At 44.2% G+C, this 23072-nt stretch overlaps 1 protein-coding gene across 5 annotated transcripts in view; it reads left to right on the top strand.

Moving 5' to 3' along the window:
• The window catches only part of fhod3a (formin homology 2 domain containing 3a), a 66969-nt gene that overhangs the window by 34001 nt on the left and 9896 nt on the right, over window positions 1–23072 (top strand). For 2 of the 5 annotated variants that reach the window (XM_055055929.1, XM_055055928.1), the window contains exons 4-19: window positions 2648–2715; window positions 3215–3320; window positions 9181–9275; window positions 10489–10600; window positions 10702–10796; window positions 11478–11621; window positions 12036–12268; window positions 13242–13346; window positions 13734–14150; window positions 15381–15428; window positions 15560–15694; window positions 16015–16065; window positions 18962–19179; window positions 20445–20765; window positions 20879–21561; window positions 21742–21882. In XM_055055929.1, coding sequence (XP_054911904.1) covers window positions 2648–2715; window positions 3215–3320; window positions 9181–9275; window positions 10489–10600; window positions 10702–10796; window positions 11478–11621; window positions 12036–12268; window positions 13242–13346; window positions 13734–14150; window positions 15381–15428; window positions 15560–15694; window positions 16015–16065; window positions 18962–19179; window positions 20445–20765; window positions 20879–21561; window positions 21742–21882 — 2972 coding nt within the window. The remainder of the gene's footprint in view (window positions 1–2647; window positions 2716–3214; window positions 3321–9180; window positions 9276–10488; window positions 10601–10701; window positions 10797–11477; window positions 11622–12035; window positions 12269–13241; window positions 13347–13733; window positions 14151–15380; window positions 15429–15559; window positions 15695–16014; window positions 16066–18961; window positions 19180–20444; window positions 20766–20878; window positions 21562–21741; window positions 21883–23072) is intronic. The other 3 variants (XM_055055930.1, XM_055055931.1, XM_055055932.1) reach the window with 3 other exon arrangements.

Below are 23072 nucleotides of genomic sequence, written 5' to 3'. Positions count from 1 at the left end.
ACTACTTTAAAGAAATACAATCCCCTCACAGGAGAAGTTATCTTCTCACCAAAACCACCAAAGTCAGTATCAGAATTGAACAGTCCCAGTCACACTTCCTCAGTCTCTTTTGTTTTCGCTTTCGTACACCGGCCGTCCTGCCTTTTAAAACCCGTTGGTTAAAATCCACATCTGAATCTCATTGTAGTGATTTCCAAGCCTGCGAAAATAGTTGCGACTTAAAGTTCAGAAATTATTAGTATTTTGGTAAAACCATCGTTTTCTGAAATATACAACATTGGAAAGATGCTTTGAAATTTTACAGCGTTATATGTACAGCAATTCTCCAAAAGTTGTGAAACGAGAAGTCGGAAACTAGTCAGGAAGACTTCCAGGGGTCATTCCCGATCCTCCGTCTGTCAGGATTAAGGAGTAGGGCTTTAAATCAGATTCTTTTCATTGAAAACATCCAACTGTTGCAAAATCTTCCATAAATCTTGACCCAGAATTTTGTTAAGTTTCTGTAAAAAATGAACTTGATCTTTTGCTATCTCCTTTATAGTTCCATGCCTGGCTTCATTCTGCAGAGGAACAGCGGTAGCACAATTAGGCCGTAGGGTTCCTTTCCACCGGTTTGAATCGGACTTTAAGTCAATGTGAACAGACAGTTCGCTCAGTGAGACTCCAGCCCAATAAAGGTGAAATAAAAGCTTAAATGTGTGCACATTTATAAAACCAGGCTATTACTCCTGCTTTTTTCAAATGATGAATTTTACAGGACAAATCTCACATCACAGTCTTGAAGTCAAGGTTTCAGTTTTTACATCCCATTGGATGGTATTTTAAGAGAAATCTGTAGACTTTTGAGTTACTGTAGTCTTTTTATATCATTTGGATACATTTGGGTAACATCCTTGGTATGTTTATTGATGGGTATTTGGGTGTTTAGCTCACTTGACGCCCTCGCTGACCTCAACATGTTCATCGCATTGTACCACTGCCCAGTTAAGATGGATCATGTGAATGATTTAATGAGCTTTCATCATTTGAGCACCACCATGTTGGCTATCTGAGGTTCATATCACGAATGCCGTTGCTAATCTCTTAGAAATTGTCCTGCGGAGGTGGAGACAGACAGGCCTGTAATTCTTCGTCCGAGCGAAGGAATGATAATGATTCTGAGTTGGGTTTGCCTTGAGTAGCAAACCGGTACCAGGGAGCCATGCCAAAACCCGTCTTTTCCTTCCACGCTCAACATCATCATCATCATCCTACCGAACCTTAAACTGTACCAACAGACATGTTCACTTTAATGCACTGCGTGTGGTACACACTTCCTGTTTTGCTATGGTTACAAATACACCATGACCCATGTGGGCTAGCTCTTCTTCAGAAGTGTAAAGACTTGTTCATACAGAAGGGCAGAAATGTCAAAGTGTGGCAATTTTTTAATTTAATTTATTGTGGGACACATGGTGGAAAACGCTTCGAAACATGAATAGACATATTTCACCATGTCTATTAAAACGTGATCAAATAAAACGAGCTTGATATTTTTTGCTTTGATGATTAATATATATATATAATATATATATATATATATATATATATATATATATATATAATATATATATATATATATATATATATTTTTTTTTTCTTCTAAACTTCATAACTCACGTTATTTTAGGTTGTTTATGTTGTATGTGGTTTGTGTTTCCTTTTTATTAATTTTTTTGGTCATTGTGTTTTATTTTGAATATTTAAAACATCTTCCAGTTCCAGTCCTCACAGCGACTTTGTATCATTATCAGTAGATCTGTTCTAAACAGTCTCAAAGTAGCAATATTAACGTTTATCGCAATAGTTTCTGGGACAATTTATTGTCCGGCAAAATTTGTTATCGCAAGGCTTAACTGTGCTCAGACACAAAATCGACATTCTTCCACGTCATGTTGGTGTTTATGCTTCGAACCGACAGAAAACCTGAGCTGGGGAGAAGAGAACGTAAGAGAAATTGTGCAAAGAGACGAGGCCAGAGACCCCTCTGATTCATCCCTATGAGACGTTGTTACAAAGCTCTGCTGTCGATGTGCCGAGTTTCTTGTCAATGCAATAAAAGATGTAGGAAAATTGAAATAAAAACCTTCATAAAACAACATATTGTTCTTTCACTCGAAGAACTTCTCAGCAGGTTGGAAATCACTGTGAGGGTATGAAGGCCTGTAGACATCTGCCCTGAAAAGTTTCCGAGTCGTGACCCGAATACTTCAATGCTGAACTCCAGCCAGCAGCCCATTAACATTCCAGCAGACCTCAGATTGTCCTTGTGTCATACATGTGTGTCCTTGTGTGTGTGTGTGTGTTTATGTAGGAAACATTTCATCCACATGCCTATGGAGAACTCGGTAAAAGCGTGCGATAAAGCGCTCGCCTCAGTTCACCGAAAAGTGCGGCTTCGCTCCGTCAAACCGCTGCCTGTTGCGCAACTTCGACACAGCTGAAACTCATTTCACCTACAGGTTTTATTGATCCTCTCCTCACTATAAAACATGCGAAGACTGGAGAGAGATGAAAGATGTCCGGGGAGATAAATGTCAACATGTTGCTGTGTACCAGCGTTTGTTGGGTATCATAAAGGCCCTTTGCTTTGTGTTCCTCTCTGCAGAGAAACTCTATAACTCCAGTGGACGGGACTTGAGAAGGGCTCTGTTCTCTTTAAAGCAGATCTTTCAGGTAACACACTGCGAATGCAGCAAGTCTCAGTTTGTTATCTTCCTGAGTTTGCGTTGTCCGTATTGGCTGCCTCAGCGGTTTATAGATGAGTGTGAATAATTTAGAGGAGAGAGTTTAGAGAATTCATTAGCTACTTTGAAGAAGGACGATTCTGAGGCCCAAACAAACTAAGTCACAGGAGCCTCTTCAGGCTACATAAAGTACAGAGGAAGGCAACACTTCCTCTGATACTTTTCACTTGTTCAGCCAGCTATGCTAACATGTGTTGTTTAAAATGTTTGCAAAAGTAAAAAAAAAAAAAAAAATCTAAACATTTTACTGAAAACACTGAAGCATTTCTTAAAGTTAGAAAGTTGTCAGTCCTTGCTCTGCACACTACCGACATCATGTGGTGATATGTGAGATTGCAACTTTTAATGAGTTTTCAATTGTAGTTTCAAGGCCGTTGTATCTTAGTTATTTTTCTTTTTCGTTTTTCATTTTCTCTCTGTTATTTCAGGATGACAAAGACCTTGTCCACGAGTTTGTGATGGCCGAAGGTTTGACTTGTCTCATCAAGGTGGGAGCAGAGGCTGACCAGAACTACCAGAACTACATATTGAGAGGTAACTCGTCTCTCCGCTCCATCCACAAATGACGCACGTGTCTGGAAACGCCGAAACAATAATGTAAATGATGTAGGAACGGTAACAGCACAGCTAAACTCAACGTTTAGCTGCGGTAAACAGGGAGTGGTAGGCGACCTGCTGTTTGCGTCGGTGTAAAGTCGGTTTTCTTGCTTCATTGAATCACTGTTTGAAAATGCAACAGGTTGACCAGGGGTGGACTGTAGAGGAGAAGTGAGCGGCTCGACTCCCACGGTCCCGTCTGTTGCGGACTTTAACCTCCTTCAACATAATTCAAATGATGAGTCGTCTCCAGATCCTCCCTGCTCGTTCATTTAAGTCGTTTAACAAGTGTGCTCAGGCATACGGTCAGGTGGAAAGAATTTGATCGGATGTTCTGGCACGTCATATTTTTATCTGAAATTAATTAGATTTGAAAAAAGTGCTGCAATGAGAAGTATATATATATATATTTTTTTTTGATGTGTTATATTGGCCAGGTAGAGAAGTACACACCTCAAAAATGAAGGTGTAACTGGAAACAGATTTGATCTACCTGAACATGAGTAGATATTTTAAGTATGGCAATAAAATGGCACATCTGGCTGCATTTGAACTTGTGCCTTAAGTGCTGAGACCTTGACTGTACACAACTCCTACTATTTTATCAGTGAGCGCTCGGTACTTCGCAAGTTTCTGTTTCTTTAAGAAACATTTCTACACCGTGTCGTTGCCACAGACACCCTTCCCCCCTTCCTTCACTCTCTACTCTCTCAGTCACTACTTCCTCTTCTGAGAGGGGAGATGTGCTACCAGCTCTCCATCTAACGGGTAAATTGAGTTTCCTAAATCTGCTGGGATTTACCCTATCCAGAACTGAAGTAAACTCTGTTTAAGCTGGTTTCGAGACAAGATTCGCCTGACTACTACGACCTACAGTACATCCAGATGTCCCACCCTTCTTCCCCTTGTGAATTAGCCAGACTGAGCAGCATACAGCCAACTAGTTCCACAGAGCACATCTGTTAACAGTCGCGCCTTCTCTTTTTTTACAACTTGCACTTGTTACTGAATCAGGTTGGTTTTAGTGACTCGGGCGAGTCCCAAGGATGTTGTTTTAAATTTGGGCTAAAGCAACCTATAAAACATGACCTACTTTTCTTCCCCAGAATCAAACATCACACCTATTTTACTACTCTCAAAGAACTTTGAGGTGACTCATTAATTGAATGTCCACAACATCTTTTAGATTTTCTTTATGCTAAATATTTTATTAGTAAAGCAATTTTGCAAGGGTCAGTACAGCTTAATTAAGTAGCAGAAATAATCAAATAAGTAAAATCAATCATCTAGCCTCTCTTTCCCTAACGCTGATAAGAACTAAAAAGGGAACCTTTTGAGAGAGACGGACAAAGTTTGGTGTTTCAAACCCCAGAACTGGCTTGATGATGAAGAAGGTGTTGCAGCAAGAGGATGAGTTTGATCGATTAAGGCAGGGATCTCTGTTGGTCTGATGAGCTGTCATCTCTGCATCGATGGTGAGGTCACACAGGACCTGGGTCTTTATCTTTGCCTTTGTCTTCATCTTTGCCTTGATCTTCTTTATCTTTGTCCTTGGGGTCTGAACCCAGCCAATGAGAGAAGTGTGATTTGTTGCGATTTGTGCGACATGTTGTGGGGCTGACGGATTGGTCCCCGTGCGCAGGACAGTCTTCGGCTCTGTGGCCCCGGCTCTTCTTCAGCTGCAGAGTTCTTTGCCCATCTCGGTCTTGACTTGAAGCTGCCTGGAGGATCCAACCAAAGATTCCTCTTTTGCTCTCCCCTTATATAGGGTTTATAGCCACATTCTGTGCATTTTCATTGGCTAACACTGTTGCTGTTCTTTATTGGGTAACTTGTTTGGACAGATAAACTCATATCCATCACTGTCTTAGAGACATTTTGTCCTGATGTCTTGGCTAATGTCTCAGGGTTGCTCAACGTTCCTCCCATGTCTCTGACACGTTTAAGTTGTTCAACAATCTATGTCCTAATAAGGCATTGCTCATCTCTGCCTTCCCATTAGTTTTACAAAAAAAAAAGAAGGGTTACTTCTTCTCCATCACTTTGCAATTTTATTTAAGACAATTATATTTGAACACGTTACCTCTCACAATGGTAAAATAAAAGTAGGCGAACGGAAATCCCTGGTGTGGCCAGTGTTCGTCTTTAATAGCAGTTACATGTTTTACACCATTTCAAGTTCAATGTCAAAATCACATTTATAATCCTTTTAGTTTCTTAGATTTAGCATTAATTTATAATTTTTTATCTTCTGTTGGTTGCCTCTCACAATGGTAAAATGAAAGTAAGCGATTATACTGAGTGGAAATCCCCGGTGTGGCCAGTGTTCGTTTACTGATGACTCATTTGTACTAAAAAAAACCACCAAGCAGCAATAAAACAACCAACAGAAGAATACTTGAACGAATTATTACTTTATCTTACAAGCCTGAAACAAAACACGTGCATGAAATCAAAATCAAAATCTGCATCTTAAATATTGTCAGCTCACACAGAACAGGAGTAAACTCAAAAAGGCATCAAATAAAAAATGTTACCTTCATCATATCTTCACAACTGCAACTTTGTGTCGCTTGGTTAAGTTTCTGTCTTTTTTTACTCAGAACAATGTAAGAAAAATCCAAACACAAACAAAACTGTTAGATTTAAGTAATGATGCTGCATAAACTGACTTGCATTTTGTAACTTTAAACTAGTGCACAAATTTTTTAATCAGCCAGGACTGAATATAAAATCAAAGAAGAATTTACAGAATGCTCATAATGTAAAGCTGATCGAACCTTTTCTTTGTTGGCTCATGTGAGAAGAGGTAAAATGTCCATATTGAAACAAATTAGAATTCATGTTTCTTGGCTCTAGTTAAAGTCACAGTTCTCGTCTCAGATTTCCCTGATCAGAATGCCGTACGGACGTATTGAACTCTTAGCAATGCGTTTCTCCTCCTCTTCTGATGTTCCCTCTGGAACAGGGATGAGCCAGTAGTTTGCATGGATCTTCCTCGTCTCTGGATTGATGCGGTTTTGCATGATCACTTCGTAGGTTTTTCCTGTGAACTTTGACTTGAAGCTCTTGCAGTAGTGCTCAGCATCAGAAAGGTCAGGCGCTGAGTAGATTCCTCTTCCATATACTTGTCTAGGTCCAGCTTTGTAATAATTCTTGATGATCCCTTTGGCTCCTTCTAACCCGGTTCCATGGTAGGACACAGGCCACTCTCCAGGCGCGGAGTAACTCCTCCATCCATCGGGACCCAGCCAGGTGTCTCCATCCGGATATTTACCTCTGACCTTCAGGGCCATGCGGTACCAGCCGGTTGGACGCTCGTATGGCTCATTTCCTCTCATGCAGTCAGCCGAGTCAGAGAGATTGGTGAAGTCATAGTCATACCTTGGGTCAAAAAATTCCTTCTCATCGATGAAGAACTCCTCTGCATAGCTGGTTTTCTTGCTGAGGATCAGGTGTACATGAAAATCATCAACTGATAAAGTGGGAGCAGCTTTACAAGGGTTGCCGCTGTCAAGAGATGTTATTTTTTTCCCCAGAAGCGCAGAGAGAGCCTCAAATCTCACATTTGAGTCCAAAACCATGTTTGACAGAGAACAGTGTTTCCTTCCTGTCCTCAAGATGTCTGAGCTTTGCTCTGTTGCAACAGGATGTTATATTCATCGGGTGAAATGGGTGGAGTGTCTTTTGTTACTTTCAGTTTAAAGTATAATTTTATTTTTTTTTACCAACACCACCAGGAGCGTCCCTGCAGATTATTGTGGCTCTTGCTTCAGTCTGTAGTGTGTAACGTTTATGAAAATATCTTTTTCCCATATTTATTAAATCCATTACATGATGGTTTCTATGAGATAGGTTATCTGAAAAAAATATCGCGCTCTTCCACCTCCTCCCAGTGTGACGACTGCCTGCAAAAGTCCAAAAACAACCAATCAGAGACAGTAGGAGGGTTTTAGCCTCCTATACATGGTGAAATGGTGTTTTTTCACCATTTCCGCTAAAGGTGGAAAAACAACTTACCGTTCCAGGAAAACCATTTATCTTTCGTCATCCGTGGCTATGCTAACCAGCCTTAGCATTTGTGGCAGGCAGCAAGATCAAGCAGGAAGGGGTGAGAGTGATTGACAGCACTAAGGTCCTCCGCCAGGTTCTGATTGGTTGCTTCTGGCGGAGTAGTGTATTTCTGCGATTGGTACTGGGAGCACTGGGAGAAGGCAGAGGAGCCTTATGAAGTCTTATGTTATGCTGATGACATAGTAATAGTTTGAACAAACATTTAACAACATATATTGTTGTAAAAGCCACATACTTCATCTTTAAATCAGACACATGGACTCAGTTCCAAATGTATTTGCTGTTCACAAAAGGCAAATAAATCAAATGTAGCTGTTTAAATATGACAGTTTCAAATGTCATATTTACAGCTTTTTACACAGCTAATCACCTCAAGCCGTTGAGTTTCTTCCACTCTTTGAAATTTGTGCAGGTTTCCATGAAGTAAAAGATCTTAATTTAAAAGAGGACACAGGAACCAGCCTGACTGCTCAGCATGAAGACAAAGTCTGATAGATTTGGATGAGGATGAGAAAAATACAAAACAAGCTATTTTTTTCTCAAGAGAAAAAAATATATATCTTTTTTTGGTTTTTTTTAGAAAAAGATCAGCCTTCAATAGCACAACTTTTAGCACTTAAAGTTATTACAACCTTATGATGTGGATTTATGATTCAAAAATGTGTCTTATCAACTGAATGACGCTGCAGTTCTACCTCTGAGACTGTGCATCTGGTCGAACCTTCACTTTGCCACCTCGAGTGAACTTCCTCTGTGTGCGTCTAAGCCCTGCAGCGCCGCATCCGTTTCGCTCTAGTGCATGTGTTTTTACTGCGCAACGGTTTTGTCGAGTAAAACTGACAAACATTTTGTGCTAAAGCGACACCGTCCATGTCTCTTCAAGTTTTTTTCTACTCTCACAGTTAAAATCTTGCAACACTTTTGATTCATTTCACCTCAAATGAACTTCCTTCCTGTATCTCTAAATCACATAGCATTTGGTCCATTCCATTCAGTTTTGACTCTGTAAATGTGGAACCAAAACAGATTTCAAACATGCTGCCATGTTTGAGGAGGATTAAAGCAAAGATCATCCTAATTGGCAAAATGAAAAGAAACAAAGCCGTTACTGACAATTTGCTTTATGCCATTAAATGTTCTTGCTCCAAACTCAACAGGAAGGTAAATATATAAATACCAGCTGTTCTCTCCATTTTTTCAGATGTACAGCTACTGCACTGTATTTAAAGGGGCGGTACAATGTATTTTCCTGGCATGAAGTTCCATTTTATAGCACAATCAAGTCACTATTTCATCTTCAGTTTTTATAAAAATGCTGTATACATCAAAAATAACTTCAAATACATTTGACTTTGCAGTTTGACACATTGGATTTGGGCTTCTGTTTCTTTAAGAAGCTCCTACTCTTTCCGCCTTCATCACGTCATCACAGCGGTGCTTCTCCATAATGCCGTTTACAACTGTGTCAGTCTGAGAAGCAACAAAGAAATGTCTTTTTTTTTCTCTGATGGGTCAATCAGGAAAAGACTCACTCGTGTTTCGACACAATCAAAAGTCACAAGATGCTTTTATTCTCGTTGTGTTGGTGTGTCGAAACCGTTTTGAGAGACTTTAGGATTTCTCGTCCGTCACCATTAAATTCGCTTGTTTTTGCTTTGACCTCAGTACATAGTTGTGGATAAAAATCTCAACCCTTGTTTCTCTCTCCTGATCCTTTCGTCAGCCCTGGGGCAGATCATGCTGTACGTGGACGGGATGAACGGCGTCATCGGCCACCCGGAGACCATCCAGTGGCTCTACACTCTGATTGGCTCAAAGGTAACGGCGAAGCGTCTGTGCACAAGAAGAGAAAGAAGAGGAGAGAGGAAAAAAAAGAGAAAGACTGCAGGCTGTCATTAGCTTTGAACAGCCACCCATTGTTTGGGAAACTGTATTTTTAGCAGCCATCCAAGGAAACGCACACAAACACATCCGAGAGCGCGGCCTGCGCTCTCAGCTGACGTGGTTTGTTTTTTTTCCCCCCTTCTTTAGCTGATCTTGCGGAGAAGCGTGTAAACAGATATTATAACGTGTGCGGCATGTACGACTCTGCAGCACCTTTTCGTTGGAGAACTTCACCGGTTGCTGAGGGAAGACAAATCGCATGCAACATGGGGGGCAGGGAGGGTCTTATAAAAAAAAAAAAAAAAAAAAAAAAACAACAACTCTAAAAATAATCCGTTTTACCGTAACAGTTACTTTCCTGACCGTAACTGTCACCCTTAACATCACATCCCACCCTAACTGCAGTTTGCCTCTGAACCGACTCTCCTCTCTGAATCGCATTTTGCATTATGGAGGTTTTTTTTTTTGTTTTGTTTTTTTACATCACCGAATCCCAGCTGTGTAAACAAGTGTGCATCTTCCCAGAAGTGCTTCTGATTGCTTAGAGAGGAGGCAAACAAACAAAGGAGCAAAATAACGTCTGTTTTTCTTTGCTTCCACATCTTAAAACTGCGCCATTCATTATGTGTCAAAGCGTAAAGCCAACCAGGTCCCCCCTAAACCGCGTCGTCGTACTACTGTGAGAAAAGTTAAAGGTAAACATTTTGTTCCCACTGTGTCCAAAGATCATTTAAATTTTCTACCAGCTTGTTAAATTCTGAGATATTTTGGTTTGGTTGTGTTATGAGTTACTTTTCTGTACAATAAAGCAAATAAAGGTTGAATGAGGATTAGAATCAGATTCGATGGGAATATGACCGTCTTAAGAAAATTGTATTCACATATAGATGGAACTTGAGCATTTATATAACCATTTGTGTTCACAGTCCATCTAGAATAACAAACAAACTGCTGCAGCAAGTGAAGTGGGGAAAAGTGGTTTATTTTGGGGAATCAAATAAAAACCGGGACGGGAGGAAATAGTAAGGCGTGATCGTGAAATAGTGTAAAAACAGGCAAGCTGACTGGGAGCCACCAGAAACCATGCCGGTCCATTTTCAGAAATGTGTTTTCACGTTTGGAGGTTTCTTGTTTCCCCCCCTTTCAGTTCCGGCTGGTGGTGAAAACGGCTCTGAAGCTGCTGCTGGTGTTTGTGGAGTACTCCGAGTCCAACGCGCCGCTGCTCATACAGGCCATCGCCTCCGTGGACACGAAGAGAGGTACAACCATGCATAGTGTTCCTCCTCAGATTGATACGTATATTTTTGGTTTGCCTGAATGCAGATGAGAGTTAATATTTTATTGTCCGTGCAAATTTCAGGCTGCAAGTCTTGGTTCAATGCCATGGAGATCTTGCAGGAGAAAGACGGAGTGGACACCGAGCTGCTGGTCTACGCCATGACCCTCGTCAACAAGGTGGCTATATAAAAGCTTCTCTGGGGCATTTTGATTCCTCCATAACTATTATGATTCATCTTGGGCCATGTCAATGTGCCAGAACGTGTCAATAAAACCTATTGACAAACTGCTAAAATATTAGTAAACAGCTGTGTCTGCATTCGATAATATTAAATGACACTAAAAATCTCTTCACTCTGATGATTGGGATTGTTTTTTTGCGGTCAAAATCCCTGATTTAGAAATATTTGCAGGACATTTTGCAGTATTTTTGCTCATGCGTGATGGTAAAAGTGACTTTTCTTTAAGTTCTCCACATTGATCGCCAACAAATACCGCCACCTGCAGGTGGGATTTAGCATCGTGGAAGCCCAAAGTCTGATCATTTCTATTGAGAACTTCTAGTAAAGTCACAATAATGCGTTAATATGAGAAAGTGTGGGATTCTGTAGATTTTGCATGAATCTTTGCGATCACAGAATCAAACAAACTGATTGGTTGGTAGTTTAGAGACAAAAACTGCTTTGATTCGATTGAGAGAGTAATATTTTATCACACAATGGTCATCTAGAAGGTTAAGCTTCCTGCTGGAGCCGAGAGGGATTTGCCTCTCCGGGCCTTGAATCTCACACACTGTAACATTTTGACTACATAACATATCGCGTACGTTGTGACTTATGTTTTTGGTGGTTTCTGCAGACGCTCGCGGCGTTGCCTGACCAGGACTCCTTCTACGACATGGTGGACAGTCTGGAGGAACAAGGCATGGACACAGTATCCCAGAGACACCTGGGAAGGAAAGGCACCGACCTGGACTTGGTGGAGCAGCTCAACATTTACGAGGTACAAACGAACCATGCATTGGTAATGTGCAAAGTGCTACAGATCAGACGGGCCATAAATATATATACTGCTTAGATGGACCTTGCTTCTCTTGGTTCTTCAAGAGAAGAAACTTTCATCACTCAGCAGAAACATCAAATCTTACCAAGTATTTTTGGTCTCGTTTCTAGAGACAGAACTAACTTAGAAGTAACTTGTAAGAAATGGGGGGCTTGGTTTAAGCCAGTGAATCATAACATTGACTGAAAAGTTTTAGTTCCTATATTGTGCTGAAATGATACTTGTAAGTTAGTTTTGTCTTATTTCCAGCATACAAAGATGTGTGCACTGAAAAGTAGACCAAAAACACTTGGTAAGACTTTACATTTTTGCAGTTGTCTTATTTTTCCACCTCCCGCCTCCCCTGTCTTCCAGACGACTCTACGTCACGAAGACGGCGACGACGACAGCCAGCCGCCGCCAACGGGATGCCGCGACCGCCGGCGCGTCAGCCTCGGTGGAGCGGAGAAGCATCGAGGCCTGGAGAGGCGTCGGAGTCGCCGGGCCTCGCTCGGCCGACCCGGGCAGGCCCCCTGCAGCCCCGCGTCCCCACAGAAAGCCGGCTTCCAGCCGTTCAGCGGACACAGGGCGGAGGACCTCAGTGAGAGGTGAGAGCGCTCGTCCACAGGACAGTAGATGAGTTGTGGAGTTTGCTGGAAGACGACCTTTCAAAGCCAAACGTGATAGTTTTACCGCTTTTTGCCTCAGAGCTCTGTCAGGTTTCCTTCCGTCCATGTAAGTTCAAACATTCCCGGGAAGCACAGCGACTGCCCCTCGTGCACAGGATGTAACCAGTGTGTATCCTCCTCCCATCCCGCAGTAACAGTGTGGATTTTCCTTCTGTGATGAAACATCCCCGATGTCTGCTGTCCGCTGTGTTTTCAGAGTTATCTCCAAATCTAATCCAAGCCTTCATTCTGCTAAACCGGTGCAGTGATATTGCAGTGCTGTGATCATTTCCTACATATTAGGAAATCTGTTTTTAACACGTTCCAATCTGTTATCTCTTGTCTTAACGTCCTGCTTCGTCCTCGCGCCGCCGCGGTCATGTGACCAGAGCAGCTTAAGGTCCAAGCCCCGGATATTCTTAACATGTCAACTCTGCACATGAGGATTAACACGCATCTAGAAAAAAAGAAGGGAAATCCCAACGCGTTTTTATCTAATATGTTTGCTTTCATGTTCTTAACTTTGTCCCGCATCTCGTTATTATACGTCCTGGAAACTTTCCGTAAATATAATATTTCCTTTCCTTCGTTCCCGCCTTCACAACTGGTCTCCATGAGCATCTTGACCTGCTGGAGGCACCGAGCGTCTAATCAGAAACACTCATCCGCCAGTGTTAGGGTCCCTCCTCATGTTCTCAATTCGCTCCTTTAACCGTCTTGTCACATCCCTGCTTGTCTCCCAAACTAAATGCCCGTCAGGCCCTCAGGTCATATCTAATCGTCATGTCGGCCTCGTCTAACCTTCCTTATTTATGTGAAGGTGTCTATTTGCATGCTGGTCTCATGTACCGCTTCATCTCTTCCCCCCGAATCTTCCCTTCATGTGTGCGTTTCCCTTCCTCGACCGCCATAGAGAGGAAGAATGTGGCGTAGAGGAGGAGGAGGAGGAGGAGGAAGAGACTCCTGTGACTGAATCTGACTCGGATGAGAAGGAGGGGGCTAATCAGACCACCCCCAGGTATTGTAGGTCTTGGTGGCCACATGGAAGTCAAATGTAGCACCGCTTTCATGTGTCCTGGTGTTTTGTGTAGGGAAGCAGTAGTAAATGTGAGCGTGTGTTTCGTTTTAGTTAGTCTGAGCCTGTGACATTCATAAGAAGTCTTAAAATGTCTTAAATTTGTGAAAGAAAACCCCAGAGATTTCACAGTTCTTGCTCGGCACATTCCTCGACCGTCCTCTGCGTTTAGTTTTTTTACTCTCAAATTCATTCAAAGTGGAAATTAAAAGATCTTAAATTTGACTTGTTGAGACCTGCAGATGCCCTGCCCGAGTCTGTTGTGGTTTTGTTAACAGCCTCTCTCCAGGTATGTTTTCTAAAACCTTCAATCCAATCCTCTGTTCCCAGGGCTGCGTGCCCTACACCCACCGTCCACAGGACCACCCTTCAGTCCATCACCATCTCCTCCAGAAAGGGAACCAAAAAGGACAATGAGCCGAAGAATCAGGCAGAAATTCACCCGCCGTCGACGTCGCCGCCCTCCACCCCGACGCCCCTTTCTCCAGAGTGTGGCGGTAGTCTCAGCCCCCAGTCCCAGCCCTCCCTGCTGGCCACCCTGCTGGCCAGGAAGCGCTCTACAGTCACCGTCCCCGCCACCAAGGAAGTCAGCCCGCCGCTGCGCGGCAGCTCCCGCCTGTCCCCCAACCGCGTCCCCTACCTGCCCCACTCGCCCTTCCACCTCTTCTCGTACGACCTGGACGATGAGCCGGCGCCGACGGCTCAGGCTAAACGCAGCGAGGAGTCGCCCCAAACCAAACCTCCCAGGTCAGACGGAGAGCAGAACTTCTTCTTCTTCTTGTTCTCATGGCTACCAGGAGATGTCTCTTCATTTTATTTTTTTGTGCATCCACTCTCTGTTTCGTCCTTTTGTGTTTTCTGGCACCGACTTTGGATTTCTTTCGGCACCACTTTTCTGGCTCACCGGCTTGTTTTCGTTTCACCTCCTTCCCGTCACGCGCTTCACGCCTGGAGTCCATCGCTGCTGTTGCTTTCCTCTCTCCTCTCTTCACTTAGCTGTTCTCGGTCTTCATTAGCTCTCCTGCTGGGTCGGTAATCTGCACTTGTCGGGAGCTTTCACAGTTCCAAGCTGTTCCCCTGTTTTTCAGCACAGTAGAGCATCCACTGATCCCTTCTTATCCTCTCTGACTTTAAATCTCACCCATTCCCCTTAGTTTCTTTCCTTTTAGCAATGCTTTATCTCTTCTTTCTGTTTCCATGCTTCGCTTTTAGTTCTCTCCTGTATTTTGGGTTTTCACACAACCTCTACTGTGCAGCTTGTGAGGAATACGGGTCACTTAGTCGACTCTGCTAGTGAGAACATTCATTGTGTTCATCTCTGTTTCTGAAACAATGCGCCTGAATTTGCTTCCATTCTTTTTTGCCATAAAAAATAATTTTATTCACATCCACTCACAAAAGTATTCACGCCCGTTGAAATTTTTTTTCTCACGTTTTGAACGTTTCCCACCACGTTTTTCAGCTACTTTTAGTTTCCTCAAACCCACTCATGACAAGCACACCGATGATGCTACCACCACCATATGTTGCCCTGGCAACAGGTGAAGGGGTTTCCGTCCCATCTGATCAGGACGGCTTGGAAAAGTTTTCACAAAACGGCTGTTTTTTTTTTTTTTGAGTTTTCAGAGTAATGAGTCACCGTAACGACAAAAAAACTACATAAATAAGCAAAAGTAAATCACACCAAAATGCCTCTGTGAGGTGATAAAATGAAGAAACGTTCAAGCGGTACAAACACGGTTCTCTTTACGTCATCACTTTCATTTGGGCAGCAAAAGTTTTACATCTAAAGCCAGCAACTGTTTCACAAACACAAACGCTTCAGCAGTGGGTAATGTGGGTCACCCCAGTGTTGCGTCAGCGGTGTTATGTAAGACGGGGTCTTGTGCTCGGGGATCCAGTCTTGTGCAGTGTCTGGTGACACCGGCTTCCTTCAGTGTTGCCATTTTTCTTTGACTGTTTTCTTGTGTCCTTTAGGAATGGAGTCTCGTCGTTCAGCACCCCGAGTACACCCACAACCTCCAGGTGAGAGGGCCAGCGTCGACTTTTACCCCAACACTTCCTGACAGAGAAAACAAAAAAGCACACCAAAGTGGAGGGAACACGTTTGTAATAAACACACAGAAGGCCTCATGACGGCGCCTGTTTGTTGTCAGGGTGGCATTAGGGGGACTGCTGTCGTCGTCCTACCGACAGCACCAGGAGTCTCTGGCGGCTGAGCGAGAGCGCCGCCGTGTGGAGAGGGAGGAGAGGCTGCAGAGGATCGAACGGGAGGAGAGGAACAAGCACAGGTGAGGCGCAACGTTTGCTTTGTTTGAACGTGGAGCTTCGTAAAGTGTGAGGAAGAGCGGGAGGAGAGGAACAAGCACAATGTTTGCAATTGTTATAATAACATAATTGAATGCCGCAGTAAAGTTATCCATTGCATACGTGTATAATTGTTCATATTTATTAAATGTAGGTTTGGTTTTCAAGAAGAAAAAGAAATATAACAAACTGGTTTTACCACGTCGCAGATCGGAATCGACTTCTTTTTGTGGTTTTTGTTTGCCGTGCTGGTGGGACTGGGCACGATGCTTACCTTTATCCATCTTCTGTTTGTGTGTCTCAGCCGCGACTATGTGGATAAGATGGAAGAGGCCCGGCACGCGCGGGAGGAGCGGTAAGTTCCCGCTTCTTCACAGTGCCATGTGACGCGTTTGCCCGCGTTCGCCTGTTTTCTCCATCCTCCTCGCCGTTCGGGAGCTGATGGTTTTCGCTGCGCGTCTCGGGACAACCCGGTTCGGAGGTAAATTCTCGCACCGATCGTCTCCTTACACGCAGGAAGAATTTTCACGAGGCCTGCAGATCTGCGTTTGTGCGCGGATGGGAATCACGGGAGGCCAGGGACTCACCAGTCATTCTCGTTGTGGCCCTTTTTATTTGCGAGCCAGCTGTTTGAACGCTGCACCCGGAGCCGCTCTGTTGCTCCCCGTTTTAACCGAGAGCCCAGGTTCTCAGAAGATGACCCATGTCAACGTGGTGTGTTGTATTTACGACGCATCTGGGTGTCGTGCTCATCGGGCTAGCGCACATTTTTGTGTCCTCCCCACCTAAAGTCCCGGTGGTGACCATTTACTTGACAAACAGCACAGAAACATCTGGTCCAAAAGGAAGAGTTAGAGCTTTAACTCCAGATAACAAAACAGATGGTTTGACAGCCGGGTCTCTCTGTGGGTCTCTCTGTGGGCCGCGCTTTGCAACAAACCATATCGGACGCTGGCGAATGAGTTTTAAGGCATTAAATATTTACACCTATTAAAGTTTAAACAGTTACACTAAGACTACTAATGTTACAAGTGTTAATATCACTTCAGACAAACAGGATAGTTAAATGCTCTCAGTCATAATCTTGGAAACTTTTATTTGTTTAGAACGTGTAAAATGTCAGAGAACAAAAAGTTGCACAGAAATTAAATGAAAACAAGATTTAGTCAAATTAGTAGGCAAGACCACAGGGAAACAAAGAATAAACAAAAGAAAAGAAATTAAGAATAATAGCAAAGAAATGAAACAGAAAGGAAAGAAATGAAGAATGAAGACGGGACGAATGAAAAGACGAGGAAAAAGAAAAGGAAGGCAGCAAGAGGGACTGAAGGAAAGAAAAGTGAAAAGACTAAAACAAGACGAAAGGATCAAAAGAGGTGTGAGTGTGGACAGAATGTGAACAATAAAACTGAAAATAATTTCCTGAAATTTTTGTGTTCTGGTTTTTGCAGACCTGTAAAACCCTTAAATCCAATGTAATTCTATTCCATGCATCCCAGAAGCTTCATAGTAATCACATATTATGCATAGTCCCATAAGACACGATAGTGAAACATTTTTTAATCATAGATTAAACATTTACAAGGTTTGCATTTAATGCAGGGAATGTGTCTAAAAAGAAACGGCGTCTCGGAGTTTTAGATAAAGTAACGGATTAGACGACAGGCTCGCTGCCTTTTGTGGGATTAGTGAATATGCAAATCCTCTTCAACTCTCCCCTCTGCGGCTTGTTCCCAGGATCATCCGGCGCACAGAGAGCGCCCTGCGCCGGGGGGGTCACACCCAGCCGGGGTCACGTGTTGCGGGTCGGGGGGGTTTATTCACAGTGGAGTGATGACTTCTCAACCCGTCACTTGGTGTTTGGTTTTCTGCAACACACACACACACACAGTTGTGCGGCTCTGACACAAACGAGCGCTAGCAGCTAAAAGCTCGCCATTCATAAATGCAGAGTTTGTCTGGAAAGCATTGAGAAGTGAAAGAGAAGCAGACAGAGGAACAAAGAGTCTGAAACTCACTGTCCGTCTGACGCCCATCCTTATGATTCTGCCATCTCACGTTTTCTCCTCTAGCTTCTGGCCGACTGTCCAGTCTCAAAGCATGCTAGCCGTTTTCTCAACTGAACAACTCTGCCAGATAGCATTGATTATATATTTCACATAAATCTGTGTGGAAAGAAAGGTTTACAGATGACTAAGTAGCTCTTTTCATCTTTTTTCAATCGGCCTGAAGACAGTTCGCCGTCCTCTTCGCTTTCAGCTGTTACATGTTTGAGGGTTTATGTGGAACAAACAGATTAAAACAAGGGTTTATGTGGAAAATCTAAATGTTTTTCTTCTTTTTTATGCTGGAATGCAGCTTTAAGTAAATTATAGATCAAGTCGTCTTATTTGTGATGATGATTTTTGTTGCTTCTGTGGTCGTTTTGGTGCATCCTGAGCAAACATGAGCAGGTCATACAACAGTGTCTGCTTTAATTGGTCAAGACGCAGTTCTGCAGAAATTCTCTGTTCTCAAAGAGGGATTAACTCACAATCAGGTCTCAAGCAGGAGAGGTGTGCTTCGCAAACTCCCATGCAGCGCTTGTGTGTGTGTGTGTGTGTGTGCGTGCTCTCGCGTGTTTGTGTGTGTATGTGTATACATAAACTACGTTGAAGCCAACTATACACACTTGGCTCACACTAACTTCGGTTCACGCCTAATCACATGCAGATAGGGGACCCAACACACACCATGGTGTTCGTGTCTGGTTTCTTCAGACATCTGAAGTGTCCTGATGCTAATGAAGCCCGAACAGAAGCTGCACACATTCACAGCGCGGTGGGAAAGAGGAGGGGTCAGAGAAAGAAGAAAACACAGAGAGAGAGACAGACAGAGAGGGAGGGAGGACTGACTCAGTGCCCTGAATTTCCGAGAGGGCCAGCAGGTTGAACGGGGAAGTTTAGTGGTCGGAGAAAAAGACGTCAGGAAGGGATCTGCAACAGGTCTGGCCTTTCTTCAACCATTTATTTTTTGTTGTTCTCTACTCTCTCTCCTTTTCTTCCAAATCTTTACGGGTGGCAGGTTTGATGCTGAAAGATTAGCAGGCAGAGGCAGAGGAGTTAGTTGCAACGTCGTGTTCAAGTGGCATTGACAGCAGCAGAGGAGACTTGAGATCCACTGACTCTCCGTTGCATCGCTTATAATCGATACGCCGTCGTTGGTCCAGATTTTTAGCCAACATCGGCGACTCATCTTTCGCTCTCCTTCAGGTATAAGAACGTAGAGCGTCTGGCGGCGGAGGAGTACGAGAGGGACCGCGTCCGGGCGTCCAGGACTCGGCCTGACCTCAGCCTGCCCTTTGAGCCCTCGGAGGCCTGGCCCTCGTCGTCGCGCAGCAGCACGCCATCGTCTTTTGCCTCCCAGGAGGAAGGAGAAGCCGACCTTGAACCCGAGACGCCGGGCACCGCCTGCACCCCCTCTGAGGCTGGTAGGAGAACTTGTGTTTTGACAGAACCACCAGGGGCCTCGTGCATGAAAGAGTTTTCACACTAAACCTTGGCTTGCGGGAAAATTTCGAAAAGTGCGCGCGCACCTTTCCTTTATAAATCCTGATTTCCGGGAAATAGATGACAGCTGCTGGTCCGCTCTGTCACCTCACATGAATACATGTAAATGAGTATAAATACCCGGAAGCCTTCAACCACGGCAACATCAGTATTAGTATTTATAATGACAATAATTATATATATATTTTTTAGAAGGTGCTTTGAGGACAATGATGACACCTCACAAAAATGAAAACACTTTTAAGACAAAAAAAATCCAAATTAAAACAATAATGAGTGTCTGATCTCCGCCTGCACGTTTTACTCATTCATTTAATGATCGTTGCCTTCCATTCAGGCTAAATACGCAGTTAGCATGCTAGTGGAGCTAATCCGTTTAGGTCATTTATTATATCCTTAGGCCCCACATGTAAAAAAAAAATAAAAAAAAAGAAAAGATAAATGCCAAACATCAACGTCGGCTGATTAGCATCTAAAACTAGCGAGTCGTGGCTCGTTGTGACTCGGCAGTGTGTATCTCTGCGAGTGTTAGCAGGTCCTCGAGTCTGAACAAAAACCAGAAGGTCATCTGCTCAACTCCCCGAGCATCTGTTTTGCCCCTCAGCAGTAAAACGAAAAACTGCCTCGCTTTCGCCGTTTCAACTGGCATAAGACTGAATGCAGTGGAAGAGAAAAAAACAGGGCAGATTGTGGAGGTTCGCAGTGACAGGGAGGATCTGAGGGCAAGGGTCAAACTGGTTTTTGAAAGACGCTTTTGACAGAGTGATCCCCAAACATCTCGCGCAAGAAGTAAAAAAAAAAAAAAAAAAAACAACAACAAAAACCAGCCTTGTTTTGGGGCACGAGCGTCTGCGCCGTGTTTTTCTAGACCCAGCCTGCATCACTGCGCTGACTGTGCTGCTGATTTACGTGTGTGTACCGTGAGCACGGGCGGGATCCGACGTAAACAGGAACTTAATTCCTCATTTCCTGCTCATATCGAGCTCCTCCAACAGCCCGGCTTTGTGCGCCGCCTGTATCGTTTACATTACGCCACGGCGGCGCGTTTTTATTTTTCTTGCCGGAAAACGGTTCAGTTCCATCCAGGCCAATGTTGTGCCACTTTGTTACAAATAGTTCTGGTCTTTAAAACTCTCATTCGAGGCAAATTCCAGTGCGACTGAAACGCCGCGCTCTCTCGTGACAGAAGAGGCCGACGACTCCAGTGGCAGCGTAGAAGCGGAAGAGAAACAGGCGGCGGCGGAAGCAGGGGAAGTGGAAGAGCAGAAGGAAGTGGAGGACGAGGAAGTGCAGGAGGAAGCGGCGGCGGACCAGGAGGAGGACGGGAAGGAGCCCGAGCAGGAAGCGGAGCAGCAGAGAGAGGAGGAGGCGGAGGAGGACAGCGGCATCCTTAGTGACAAGGAGCGACAAAATGAGGAGGTGAACGAGAAGGACAACTGCTCGGCCTCCAGCATCTCCTCCGCCAGCAGCACCTTGGAGAGAGAGGAGAGGGTCAGCGCGGAGAATGGTGGGTAGCCTCTGAAGGAGAATCATCAAAATTCCCCTTTTTGGTGGCTTTAATTTTCGGGAATTTCAAAATAACTTTAGGATTACCACTTTACCCTTTTTTTTGTCCCCCAGGCTTTAAGGAGGCAGAAGTGAACGAGAATTGCAACAAGCTCCTCGATAGCAAACTCTTCATGCTGGACATGCTGTACTCCCAGAGCTCAAAGCCCAGCGCCGAGGAGGAAGAGGAAGAGAAGGCGAAGGAGAAGGGGGAGGGGGAGGAAGAGGACAGGGAGACCCATCAGGAGACGAGCCCGGAGAGCAGCAACAAGGAGGACAAGTCGGAGCATCGACGGAGTATCCGTCCGATCGCCGAGCGCTTCGGCGACCTGGTCAAAGACCTTGGCTCGTCCCACCTCCACCCGGACGCCCCAGCCAACGAGCCGCCGCCGCCCCCTCCCCCTCCCAAAAAGGAGTCGGACACCATCTGGGACCAGCTCCTGGCCAGCCCTCGAGAGCTGCGCATCAGGGACATCAGCTTCACCGACCTGACGGACGACGACGACAAGGACATCCTGGACGCCGTTCTGATGGGAGGGTGTGGCGACCTCCCGCCTCCGCCGCCTCCTCCGCCGTTCATCCCGCGGCTTCCTCCGCCGCCCCCCATTCTAGGCTGCTGCCCTCCGCCACCTCCCTTGATCGGCGTCTTGAGGCCTCCGCCGCCTCCGTCCTCTAGCGGTCCAGCCACGGCGCCCCCTCCCTCCGAGCCACCTCTCTTCAACAAGAAGAAGAAGACAATTAGGCTGTTCTGGAGCGAGGTGAGTCAGGAACAGTCCTAACCTGCTGAGACCGATTTCCTGTCTGAATTGTGGAAATGCAGGCCACTAGTGCCACAAAAACCTAAAATATACAGACCTGAGTGAGCAGCAAACGCGACTCTGTATACACTTCCTTTTTTGAAAGCAGTCTGAGTCAATCTGTTGACCGTTTGTCCTCAGGTGCGTCCAACAGACTGTCAGTACCAGGACCACAAGTGGAGTGGAGACTCCTTCTGGTCCAAAGTGGAACCTGTAAAGTTGGATACGTCCAAACTGGAACACCTGTTTGAGACCAAATCGAAGGAAATACCAGTGACAAAGGTAAAGAGACAAAATCTTGAGTTGGGGATGTTGGAGGTTTTGAATGTCCCCTCCCTCTGTGTTGTCAGCTAAAGTCTGACTTCCTGTTTCAAAGTAGAGACCAGGGGAAGCACCATGTACGCCAATGCTATCGGTCCTCGATGTTTAGGGTTTGACCTTATACACACAAAATTCCCACAGTATGCTGTCAACCAAGTCTGCAGAATCCTGTTGCTTTCTCAGTGACGAGAAAGCAGTGAATTCAGTGACGGTGAAGCAGAGAAAAACACAAGAAATGCAGAATAGCTTTTGAAAATTTTGAAAGAACCACAACCACAACCCAACTTTAGCTCTCACTGTTTAAGAGGAATGATGCTCATTTGTCCATTCACAATATTTTTGTTTTTAAATTTCCCAAAAAATTTTTTATTATTGATTTATTTTGAGTTTATTGTTTCGATATTTATTTTTATCCAAATTCCAGCAAGCAAGGATATTTTCTAAATTCTCCCTCTGATTTCCCGAATGATTCACCTTCTGGGGTTAAGTGAAGTTGTGCGTTTTTGATCCCGATCAAACAGGGGAGGTTTGATCCCTTTGTAATTTTCATAAACAGGAGCCGAGTGGCGTTCAAAGGTAGAGAGCAGAGTCTGGGACTCTCACTCTTTGAACTGCCGAGCCTTCGCTCCAGAACCTGCAATTTACGCCGAAGCCCGATCAGTTGGCGGCTCTGCGTGGTTCAGATGTGACAGGAGGCGTGACGGCGGTGAGCGGCGGTTAGCGCTTCTATTGGATGACTCTTCACTTCACTTGCACTAAAACACAGTGTGTGTACGAGGATGACAGGCAAACCATCAAAGAGACGTCGCCGAGCCGTAAAATACCAGTATTTCCACTCATTCAGCAAATTGCAGGTCGTAAGTTTACATACACTTGTCTTCATAATCATGATTGCCATTTTATTTTAATTTGAGGCTTTTCATGATGTGGTTAAACTTTTTTTTCAATTTATTTGTTATTTTTGAGGGATTAAAAAGATCCAACAGACAACAGTTATGTGCAAAATTATTTAGATTTTTGTCATGGACAAATTGTTAGAGTTCATTTAAATTAAATTAGTTTTCTGCCATAAAAAGAAATGATTTGTGACATAAACATAAAAGAGCAACTTCTATTATTTTTTTGTGTGTTTTTATTTTATTATACAAGTA

Source organism: Poeciliopsis prolifica, unplaced genomic scaffold, assembly GCF_027474105.1.
Source record: "Poeciliopsis prolifica strain line A6 unplaced genomic scaffold, Auburn_PproV2 SCAFFOLD043, whole genome shotgun sequence".
Lineage (NCBI taxonomy): Eukaryota > Metazoa > Chordata > Actinopteri > Cyprinodontiformes > Poeciliidae > Poeciliopsis > Poeciliopsis prolifica.
This window is presented reverse-complemented; position numbering and strand designations above follow the sequence as displayed.